At 40.8% G+C, this 12,500-nt stretch overlaps 1 protein-coding gene across 2 annotated transcripts in view; it reads right to left on the bottom strand.

Moving 5' to 3' along the window:
- Positions 1-1,942: 1,942 nt before the first annotated feature.
- Positions 1,943-12,500, bottom strand: part of gad2 (glutamate decarboxylase 2) — a 42,049-nt gene continuing 31,491 nt past the window's right edge. Inside the window, exons 16-17 of one of the 2 annotated variants that reach the window (XM_037537017.1) lie at positions 3,080-3,249; positions 1,943-2,891 (exon numbers count right to left, since the gene is read on the bottom strand). In XM_037537017.1, the coding sequence (XP_037392914.1) occupies positions 2,888-2,891; positions 3,080-3,249 (174 nt within the window). In that variant the 3' untranslated portion in view covers positions 1,943-2,887. Of the gene's footprint in view, positions 2,892-2,920; positions 3,250-12,500 lie in introns of those variants that run through there. The other variant, XM_017705482.2, reaches the window with a different exon arrangement.

The following is a 12,500-nucleotide window of genomic DNA, read 5'->3' as shown; positions in this document are numbered from 1 at the left end:
AGTGCACAAACTCCCCTTTGAGGAGAACTAGACAATACTGGCAATAAATACTAAGGCAATACAGTTACAAACGCACAAAAATACAGATTGGCACGTAATGTCAAGTATATCACTTGGGCACAAAGACAACCGACTTCGGTTCAGAAATGGCTTTCCATGACTGATGAAATTTCATCATCATTGGAGTCTAAAAGATGCTTCTTTTTTTCTTGAATTGTTCTAATGGTGCTTCAAAATGCAGAATGCTTTCGGTTAAATTAAAGCCGGTTCCTTTACACAAACATCTCCGCGGATAAAGTCATCATATACACCAATTTGAGTCGTATACACAGGCAGAATGGATATATATTATTACAATTATATGTTATTCGAATAGAGAAAATAATATTTTACCTCACAAATAGACTCTTTTATATACAGTACATGGACGTATTCACATAGATATGTACTCGAGAATCTTAAAAGTCTATTTACAAACCAGGATCAACAGCCTTACTGTGTCATTTTTTTTTTTTCCATTGGAATTTCTAGATAACACTGGCCCAGAATACTACTGAAAAAAAAAAATCACACATGTTAAACTAACTGCTACAAAAGCTGAGTTCACTTGTATTTTACTCAGCTCAGTTAATTTGACACCAGTGATTTTACTGTGGAAAATGCTACTACTACTCAGATATTCTATCCACTAAATGCAAAAGCGATTTAATTCAGCTTCACACTACAAAAGGATGACTTATAGGAGGATTGTTGATATTCTAAGGATGAAACCTTTCCACTGGACTAAATACAGTAGTGTCCAACCACCTTTTCATCCGCAGATTCATCGCTATTATTGATTCACCGCTATAGGCTCGAACAGACTCACTCCCCTCAGTAATGATCCTTTATGTGTAGCTATTTGTGAATGAATCACTCAGAGGAACAGGGGACTGCTCCTACTTTGAGAATGAAATGTTTCATCGCTGAGCTGCTCTGTGCATATTAATATCCAGCAGAAGATTTGAACAAAACGCTCTGCTTTCAGCCTCTCTGCAATAAAGTGTCTGCTCTCTACAGTGAAAACAGCGATGCTCTGAATTTACGCCATTTGAATATGTGCATTCATTTCACATGAATAAAATCTGTTACATCAACGCAAGAGCTGCTAAACTGGAACATGAAACTGTGGTGATAGAATAGATTTTATTCAGGCAGATATGACGCACACATTTAAAGGGGAACTCCACTCCACATTGTTTAAAATGTCTGCATCATTCAGTCACTGAGATGTGAAGTCAGTCAGAGTGATTTGGTGTGAAACAGTTCATTGCAGAGAAACAAACCCACTCAGATTTCTTTACGATGGTGGTGACAGGAACCAGGAATCATAAACATTGCCATTTAGGTTACTATCCCAAACCACCAGTGGATGCACATGTGGTAGAACAGTGGAAAGTCTGAAAAACGACATGAGTGACACGAGTAAGTTTCTGCTTAAATGTGTTCTTGAGGAAAGCTTTAAGAAACAGGGTTTGCCAGATTCATGACGTGCTCTTAAACCACAGAACTGCTCTCACCTTTGTGCTCTTGAGTGTGTGTGGAATCCCAGATAAGAATGTAAATGTCAGAATCTTTGTGAAAACTTTGTGTAAGTGGGTTTTATGAAGATATTTCTTCTTAAGAACGGTTGGTGAATGAGGCCCTATACTTTCTTTTGGGACTATTTTGCCTGTATGTATCCATCCGCCTTGAACAGCTTTTAAAAAATGCATTTTAGATCAAAGCCCTCTTGCATAACGATCATAAAACAATGTCTCAGGCATTAGGCAGTGTATTTATAATCATTTCATGTAATAACTTTCTGCGAGGGAGGGCATTAAATGCTTTAGATGTCTGGTTCCCATCACCATCACTGTGAACATGAGTATTTCACATTAAATCAGGCTGAATGACTTTTTTCCATCCATCCATCCATCCATTTTCTAAGCCGCTTCTCCGTCAGGGTCGCGGGGGGGTGCTGGAGCCTATCCCAGCAGTCATCGGGCGGAAGGCAGGAGAATGACTTTTTTGTGCAATTAAATTATGCTGATTTTTAAAAAAAAAATCTGGTGGAATTCCACTTAATATATTCAAGGCATCACTTTTTTCACTGTACTGCAGAATTTAGATTTTAAACGTCACACACTTAAACCTAACACTTAAAACCTTGTTAACGTTTCGGGCACTGAGGCCTTCATCAGAACCTGCAAACATCTTTTTGCTGTAGATGAAAACAGTCTGCTTTCTGTGGTCTGGAAACAGACGCTGTCTGATTGGGATACAGCTCCTTTACTTTTTGGCTCTGAGTAAAGACTTGCTGTCAGCTGTAGATGCAGCACCTCTTCTGTCCACTCTGAACAGAGCTCCTAGAAACTCTGGATATAACGCCGCTGTCTCTAGACAAAAAAACGCTCACTCACAAGAAAACCAGCATGCAGACTTTGTATCAGCAGACATACAACACTACAGTGCTAAAAGAAAACCGCGTACCCCGTGTATTTCCATAAAAAACGTGAAAGCACTCAAATGCTGCCTGTGATTGCAAAGGCAAGAGTTGAGGTAAGCTAAAGTGCTCTCTCTATTATATATCTATATCAATAAAACCTTATATCTATATTGTGGCGACTGGCACTTAGAATGTCAGGTCAAATAGATTTAATATAAAGTTATATATGACCTATTGCGCAGGACAGGAGCAAATAATTCATCACACTCGCACCAAAACACATGTAGTTATATCAGCTATGCTTACGTAGACAGGAGCAGACATGAACACTTTTACAGGGCTCTTGGACCAAGACGTCCACGACATTGCTACAATACTTAAATATGGATTATATTCACATAGTCTTCTTTTTCCACATATTCATCTATATTAGATTTTGAAAGAGAAGAAAAAAAATAGAAAGAAAGAAAGAAAGAAAGAAAGAAAGAAAGAAAGAAAGAAAGAAAGAAAGAAAGAAAGAAAGAAAGAAAGAAAGAAATTACCGTACATTCACAACAAACATTTCATCCGTCTAGGGACATGAGAACGATAGTGTGCTGCTGCGAGTCTTACAGGTCCTGACCGAGACGCTCAATTTCTTCAATGAGGAAGTCGATGTCCTCGAAGGTGGCAGCCGGGTTGGAGATGACCATGCGGAAGAAGTTGACCTTGTCTCCCTGCGGCTGGTAACTCACCATGGTTGTCCCGTACTCCATCATCCTGGCTTTGATCGTAGGAGCCACCTGTGAGAAAAGAGGTTAAACAAAGAGTTTGAACAACATTTGCTAACAGTGACTGGAAATTATTAGAGGCCTATTCATATGATATCCTATCATAATCAACAAGGTGTTACTAGGCCGTTGCTATAGTATCCCACGTGCTTGCTAAGGTGTTGCTAGGCCATTCCTATGGTATCTCAAGTGGTTGCCAAGGTGTTACTAGGCTGTTGCTTTGGCATGCCAAGTGGTCACTAAGGTGTTACTAGGCCATTGCTATGGAATCACAGGTGTGCCTGTGCACCAGTGCCTTTCTCATACTGGAACGGAAAAGGGTTTTTCCCAAACTGCTGCCACAAAGTTAGAAGCATATTATTGTCAAAAATGTCTTTGTATGTTGTAGAATTAGCTTCACCTTTCACTGGAACTAAGGGGCACAAACACTGAAAAACAGCCCCAGATCCAGACCATTATCCCACCTCCACAAACTTACTTAAAATACTGTGTTTTCCTGGTATCCACCAAATCCGGATTTATCCATCAGGCTTCCAAATAGGGAAGCGTGATTCATCACTCCAGAAAATGCGATTACACTGCTCCAGAGTCTAGAGGCAGCGTGCTTAACGCTTTACACCCCACAACACGCTTAGCACTGTGCTTAGTGATCTTAGGCTTGTGTGCAGCTGCTCTGCTATGGACACCCCTTTCATGAAGCTCCCAACACACAGCTCTTTTGCTGATGTTGCTTCCAGAGGCAGGTTGAAACTGGTTAGTGAGTGGTTCAACAGAGGGTAGATACTGTACGCTTCAGCACTAAAGAGCCTGCTTTGTGAGTTTGTGTGGTCTACCGCTTTGTGAGCTGTTATTCTTCCCAGACACTTCTGTTTCGCAATAATAGCACTTACAGTTGTCTGGGGCAGATCTAGCAGGAGAGAAATTTCACAAACTGACTTGGTGGCAAAGGTGGCATCCTATGACAATGCCACGTTTAAAGTCACTGAGCTCATTACTACAACCCATTCTACTGCCAGTGTTTGTCTGTGGAGACTTTATGGCTGTGTGCTTGATGTTATACGTCTATTAGTTATGGGTGTGGCTGAAACACATGAACTCAATAATTAGGATGAGTGTCCATATAGTTTTGGCTATACAGAATGTATATGCTAGACTGTATTTAATGTATATGAAGGTAGTGTGAGAGATGTGCTTTGCTTCATTCACATTACATATGAAACTCTAATAATGTAGGCGTGTTAGGTAGTAAACAAAATGGCTCTATTTGTGTTGTAGACATCATGACCCCTGGTTCCTATCAGCACCACTGTAAAGAAATCCGAGTCTGTAAGCTTCTCTACAATGAACCATTTCACACCAAACCACTCTGAAAGACATTTCCCACTGTATGAACTCCCACTGACTGTCCGTACAGCAGAGTCTCTTGCTGTCTTCAAACTCAGACTGAAGACTCATCTCTTTACACAGCACTTAAATGAGCATTGAATGAAGTATTGTTTGCAATATATTGTGCTGCACTTAGATATTATATTTTATTGTATTGCACTGTGTATTGTAGTTTATTGTAGTGTATTGTATTGCACAGAGTTCTTTGCTCGACTCTGCTCCTTTTCTCTCTGTATCTCCAGTGGCTTTTGTTTCTAGCAGTATCTGAGCTCAGGACTGTCTTTCCCTAATCTATTGGTAACTAGCAAAGAGACTTTCTCTAGATAGACAAAGCACGTCTTGTAAGTCGCTCTGGATGAGAGCGTCTGCTAAATGATGTTAATGTAAATGTAAATCTCCAACACTGAATTATGCAGAGGGTATGAGAAAGAATTTAATAGTGTTTAATACAGTACAACACATTCATTGAAAATGAAAGAAAAAGAGGGAAAGCTCTGCTTATTTGCCCCTTCAGTACATGATGGTGATGATGATGTATGATGATGCTGACTTTATTGATTTCAGGCTCTATCTAGGTGCACTGCCCCTCTGGTGTGGCTGGAAACCTGACGATTACTGGCAGGGACAGCGAGGGAGATGACTAAATTCAGAAGCTCCAGGGCTGACAAGTGCTGTAGCCGCAGAGTAAAGAAGCGATTTGGCAATGAACTGGTGAAAGCAATTTATTCTGTACTGAATTTATTCCATCTCATACTTTTCATGTCACTGCTGCTGCAGAAAGGCCTCAATTTTTGACAGTTTTTTAAAACATTTTTAGAGCTTTTGCATTTCGCGAAATGAATTCTGACTGTCCTGTTTGTGCACCTTGGGCTGTAAAACTCTGGGGCATTGGGGTCTTAAAAAAAGCTGCTGTTGTTTTTCCTTTTGACAGCAAACACAAATGTGCTTCTGCCTTTCATATGAGACTCTACTGCAATTATAATGTTCCATTTTCCCAGAGTGCTCAAGCATTTAACAACCGATTGTTACACTGTAGTCACAAAGTTATTGTCCTGTTAAAGCACAAACACATGCCAAACGCTTTTAAATTCCATTCAATCTCAGCAGATTTTGTGTCCTTTGGTGCTCTAAAGAATCAGACAATTTCGTGTGCGGTACTCTGGTTTAGATGAGATTATTCAGCAGTTTGAAAATGACCTCTCTTTCTGCAACTACTGCATTTCAGTTCTAGCCACTGCCATGTTTTATTCGGTTTTGTTTGCAGACTGAAGACTATAACTCAACTGGTGTCGAACCTAAAGAGCAATTACATCCTAAATCTGACTGTTCAGATTTCAAACTAAAATATGGACACTGTCTCAATTTTTTATGTTTTTTGTCCATAATTTGAGATCACTACATGGTCATTATACCTCACTACTAAATATTCCACAGTCAACTGTCAGTGGGATTATAACAAAGTGGAAGCGATTGGGAACGACAGCAACTCAGCCACGAAGTGGTCGGCCACGTAAAATGACAGGGGTCAGCGGATGCTGAGGGGCATAGTGCGCAGAGGTCACCAACTTTCTGCAGAGTCAATCACTACAGACCTCCAAACTTCATGTGGCCTTCAGATCAGCTCAAGAACAGCGTAGAGAGCTTAATGGAATGTGTTTCTATGGCTGAGCAGCTGCATCCAAGACTTACATCACCAAGCGCAGTGCAAAGCATTGAATGCAGCGGTGTAAAGTGCCGCCACTGGACTGGAGCAGTGGAGACGTGTTCTCTGGAGTGACCAATCATGCTTCTCCATCTGGCCATCCGATGGATGAGTCTGGGTTTGACGGTTGCCAGGAGACGGTACTTGTCTGACTGCACTGTGCCGAGTGTAAAGTTTGGTGGAGGGGGGATCATGGTGTGGGGTTGTTTTTCAGGAGTTGGGCTCGGCCCCTTAGTTCTAGTGAAGGGAACTCCTAAAGCTTCAGCACCAAGAGATTTTGGACAATTTCATGCTCCCAACTTTGTGGAAACAGTTTGGGGACGGCCCCTTCCTGTTCCAGCATGACTGCACACCAGTGCACAAAGCAGGTCTATGTAAAGACATGGATGAGCGAGTTTGGTGTGGAAGAACTTGACTGGCCTGCACAGAGTCCTGACCGCAACCTGACAGAACATGTTTGGGATGAATTAGAGTGGAGACTGTGAGCCAGGCCTTCTCGTCCAACATCATCCAACCTCACAAATGCGCTTCTAGAAGAACGGTCAAAAATTCCTATAAACACACTCCTAACCCTTGTGAAAAGCCTTCCCAGAAGAGTTGAAGCTGTTGTAGCTGCAAAGGGTAGGCGGACATCATATCAAACCCTATGGATTAAGAATGGGATGTCACTCAAGTTCATATGCGTGTGAAGGCAGACGAGCGTATACTTTTGGAAATATAGTGTATGCTTGTGAATATTAAATTACAATAAAAACATGTGCCAAATAGATTACATAAATGTGAGAAGGATAAAGCCATATGACCCATCAAATGTTTCCATTTTTGCCTGACTACAGCTACAGAAGGCAGCAGGTGACAGTGTAAGAAATGAAAACATGCCTTGGTACATTAAAGCATAAAGCTTACATGATAAACAAATAAAAAGGTGCTTCTGCTGTTTAATGGACTTTTTTCCTGGGCCATTAACATTATATTTGGCAGTGTGTTGGCTCCACACTCCCGATCTACAATTGACCCTTAACAGTGAACAAAGCAGTAAATAGAAGCTGCCTAACATTAATTCTCTGTAGGCTCAGAAATGCTTTATGAACGTGACATACACACTCAAAAGACGCTTTTCTTAAAAGAACCCTTTCCACCATTAAAGGAATCTTTTCATCATATTTTTCAGACTGATGGAGAAGGTGCTGGGGTCAAGCCTGTAACAACAGAAGAAGACTTTCTGGTGCTATATAATGCAAAGAATCCTTTAATCATGCAAACGGTCCTGCGCTTGTTCAACGTTCTATATAGGACCATTTTATTTACTAAAGAACCCTTGAAGAACCATAATTTTTAACATGTATAGCAAGTTTTATTCTCTTGCACAGAGCTGATGAAAATTATTCATTTCAGTTGTTTGCTTGAATGTAATTCGATGGCTGGACTGAAAACCTTCTGACAGACTTTAACTTGCATGATTAAAGGGTTCCTTACATTGTAAAAGGGTTCTTCAGACTGATGTAGAATGTGTTGCAGATGGTTCTCTATAAAACCCTTTTGACATAGGTTCTATATAGCACCAAAAAACTTTCTTATATCGTTGCAAGCTTTTATCGTAGCAATTGAGGAACCCTTTTGGGTGCTTTATTGAACGGCTTTCATAAAGGTTCTATATAGAACCATCTACAGCTCATTCTCCCTCAATCTAAAGAACCATTTCAGGATGCACAGAACCCTTTAATCATGCAAAGGGTTCACTGAGTGTTCAGACCCAGTGTCTTTACTAAAGAAGCCTTGAAGAACCATCGTTTTTTAAGAGTGTATGAAAGCACAATACCGAAAATCTACGTTCACCTCACCTGAATCACTGTGACAGGCAGATTCTGTGCTCTGTGACATTTAAGACTGAATTATCTACAGAATAAGAGACAAATCATGAGCTTTGGTCTGAACAATAAGCTTCCAATTACATGCTAACTACACTTTCTCGTCCAGTCTGCAGCAGATGGGGTCATGGCCATGAGCATGACAAGGACCATGAGAAGCCAGGAAAGCATTTCTTTCTAAGAGCAAAGCCTCTGCAACATCCTCCTACAACATCAGTGTTGATGTGCGAGCCTGAGCATGAAAACAGAACTTCCATCACAGATGAAGATCAGGATTGTTCAGTGTGCTGGAGAAACACTGGCTCTCTCTTTCTTTTACAGCCCTTTCCTTCTAAAGCTCTCTGCACCGCTAATCTTGTGTAGGTGTCTCTTTTCAGAAACGTGGAGTTGTGGCAAAAGCCTGTGTGACTGTGTTACTCCAGCGTCCAGTCTGAGAAACAGGTAGAGCGTGACGGCTCTATTTCAGGAGCGCCGTATGGACAGAAAGGGAACGAGGGTGGTGTTTGTATGGCTGATGGCGACGCCATCTGCTTTCTCTAATTGTCGATTAGAGCTCTCCTGCTGTCTGTGGGCGTGAGCTGAGCTGAAAGGCTGCCGTGGAAACAGCTGCTGTCCAATGACAGGAGTTTATCCTGATGCTAGCCCCTCCCCTCTTCCCTAATGCAGCATCTATGCTGTGGAAAAAAACCTGACAAAGCTACTCAAATCAAAGCTACTTAAAGTCTGTCATATTCCTCACTATGAGATTGTCGTTAGAATATAACATGGCTGTTTAACATTTTTTGGTTTAAATGTGGTGAAAGGAAAATAATTTGGCTGAATTCTGCTTACTGAACCCTCCTGTCATGTTCAGCTATAAGGAACAGCAAAAACGTTCCTGGGTCAAACTGACCTGATGTATGCTTTGCTGCAATTTTTTGAAATCGATGTCTCTCTTGGAGTTGATGGCTGTGACATAATCCTCTCATTATCATGACCAGAACTGATCTCAGCATCATCTTCACTTTCAGACTTCACTATTCTCGTTAAGGATGTCTCCTCCTGGGCTGCCAGTCATTTTCCTGCTCATATTGCTCATCTTCTTTGACCTCTGAGAGAGTACAGATGCCTAATGTTGGTAGGACTACAAGACTACATGTATAGGACATTATATGTGTAATATAAATGTGCAGGGGGGTGCAAACATGCTCACTTAGTCATTTTCCATTTACATGTCCATTATTAATAATTAACCCCAGCAGAAAAGGGTTCATGCTCCCAAAATGACTTTTAAATTTTGTTCTTGTATTTTCAATGGGACAATTTGATCCCCTAACATAACAGGAGGGTTAAAATAAACCTTGAAATAGGACGACTGATCTGCCAACAGAGCACTTTCACTTTAAACTACTTACAACAAGTAAAAAACATTGACAAGGCAGTTAATTACTCTCATTATAATCTTCCAACAATCTCAAAATGAGAAATATTAGATGTTTTGACAAGAAGACGACGGCGCTTAGTCAGATCTTTTTTTTTTTGCAGTTCTTGCTCGGTTTTTACTTCCTACAAAAATAATGTGCCACTTATATACTATGTATACGGTGTGTCAGCCATTGTGTGTTTAATTATAAATATAAATCTTTCAGTCGTTCCATTATTGTTCTCCTGTTAGTTCACTACAAAGCAAAAGCAATGTAGTGAACAGTGACTGAGTGAACTATTCTAAACGCTGTGTGTGAGTTTTACAAAGTATTTTCTGAAACGTTCTGAAGGTACAGACTTAATTGCTGTCCTGTTTTGTGGGCAAAGTCTACAATACTGTCTAGCTATACAAAAAGACGTTTTCATTACTGACTCATTAATCAAGTCTATTGATAATTCAGTATCGACACTTTTCCCACAGGATTTTTATTTCACATTCACACAGATGTTTCCCAAAGCTAAACTGCTTGAGCACAAACAAAGGCTACAGTCACATCACAAGCCTCGTTGCTCAAATCCGATTTTTTACTCAAACCCGATCTTTCTGCCTCGATGGTTCACACTGATTTAGGTAAGTGATTTAAATCGGATATTAATGTGAACGAACCGGCGTCCTGAAATGACCCTCATGAGCTCCTCCTGCTCAGTAACGTCACGTGACTGAATCACTGCATCATCAGCACAAACTAACGAGCAGAACGAGCTTCGCTGAGAAGATCATTAACTCTGATCAGCTCTAAGCTTCATTATTAGAGCCAGACGGAGGAGGAAAAGGTGAGATGAGCTGCTTTTCAACCGTTTACAGGCTTTAACGTCTGTTCGGTGTTGCTGCCATGGTAACGCTGAATGATGGAGCATGTGTAGTGGGAAAAAACATGCATTCCCATCCGAGCGTCTCATTAAGGTCACAGGGCCACGAATCAGATACGTATCAGATCTAAGACCACATATGAAAGTGGCTCAGGTCGGATTTGAAAAGATCAGATTTGTGTCCACACGGCCCTGAAAACACCAGATCTGAGTCACATTAGGGCAAAAAATCTGATTTGTGCCACTTTAACCTGGTAATGTGAACATACCCAAAGACTATTTTTTTAAAAAATGGATATAAAACACTAAATACATCATAGCAAACGCTTTATAGGACCACAATTAAAATCTTATAGGAATATAGGTGACTGAATATCTACACACTCACACCGTAGAATGCAAAATTTGGGTGCCCTGCACTCTCAAACTGTCACTGTGGCAGTGCCCCTCTTGTCACTGTGGTGGGACCCTCAAGGGTACATACTGTCTCAGTACCTTTAGTCAGGGAACATAACTGAACCATAATCCACTGAAATGATGTGTTCTAAGTTGTACTGACTCCACACACCTCGCCTCGCCTCCAGGCTTTTTATTCTACTGTTCTGTTTTAAAACATTCAGTTATGAAAAGGAACAAATACGAATTTTTCACCTGGAAAAACTGATTTAAGGTTCATAATCAGACCTTAAAACCACCGCTGTAGCTTTGAGGGAACATTTATTACATTTGATGAACGAGAAATGTCCTGCACAGAACCTTCATTCTAACAGTGCGGTCGAATGTTAATGTTAATGTCCTCTACAGAGAAGACAGTTTCATGCACAATTACTGTTTCATTTGCTGTACAAACGTTACGGCACATTTTAGATTTTATTTCATTTTTTTTTAATTTACCAAATAAATTGGATTTACTGAAGCGCAGTACTGTGCAAAGTTTTAAGCACCTGAGAAAACAACCCAAAGCTACTTCCTGAAAGTGTCTTAGCTTAGATCATCTTAAGATGGGGCAGTCGTGGGCTGGAGGTTAGGGAACTAGCCCTGTGACCGGAAGGTCGCCGGTTTGATCCCCAGGGCCGACAGCACAGTCCTTGAGCAAGACACCTAACCCCCAATTGCTCCCCGGGTGCCGTGGATAGGGCCGCCCACTGCTCTGGGCAAGTGTGCTCACTGCCCCCTAGTGTGTGTGTGTGTGTATTCACTAGTGTGTATGTGGTGTATCACTTCACGGATGGGTTAAATGCGGAGGTGGGATTAATAAAATATCACTTAACTTAAGATGTAGAAAGACCATTTAAGAATAGGCTTTGTGCTCAAATGCTTTTGAGAACCTTAGCCTGAATCATTAAGCATTTATTTATAAACAAATAAAGCAATAAGAAGTGATTTTACATGTCAGTGTGTTTAGCCATTTCCAAAGCTCTTTTTGAGATAGCCTAGTATTATCTGGAGCAGGGGTGTCAATCTCAGCCATTAAACGGGCCATATTAAAAACCTCAGCGAATCTGTGGGTCAGCTGTGTTTTCATTCCATTCTTACTTAACATTTTTCCCTGACCTGAAAGGGCCACTGTTCATTCAATATATGCCAAGACTGCAACGGGAAAACCGGCACCGAATACTTATTCAAAAATAATTGTAAATAAAAATAAAATGTTTTAGGCGTTTTTTTAAACTGCCTATTTGCTTGAACCAGACTCCAGGCATCTTTTCTTTCTGTGTAACCGCTGACCTATAGATTGTTGTGGGAGGGGGTCAGAACACACACATGTTGCTGTGCATCTCAGGGTGAAACTGGCTACTAAGAATAGAAAATTAAGGGCCGAATAGTCGTGTGTCACGGGCCTGACTCGGCTCACAGGCCTTGTGTCTGACACATCTGATCTGGGGTTATCGTCCAACACCTGGTTTGATCTGCTCATGTTAAATGGTGATGAAATTGAACAAATCAACATGATTGCTGGGGGCACTGAGAAGAAATCTAGAACCAAACTAGCTCAAAAGATAGCAACTGCTTTTTTCAATGTAAGATTTTTC

The sequence above is a fragment of the Pygocentrus nattereri genome, chromosome 3 (assembly GCF_015220715.1).
Source record: "Pygocentrus nattereri isolate fPygNat1 chromosome 3, fPygNat1.pri, whole genome shotgun sequence".
NCBI classification, from domain to species: Eukaryota; Metazoa; Chordata; class Actinopteri; order Characiformes; family Serrasalmidae; genus Pygocentrus; species Pygocentrus nattereri.
The sequence above is the reverse complement of the archived record's forward strand: the minus strand, read 5'-3'. Positions and strand labels throughout refer to the sequence as shown.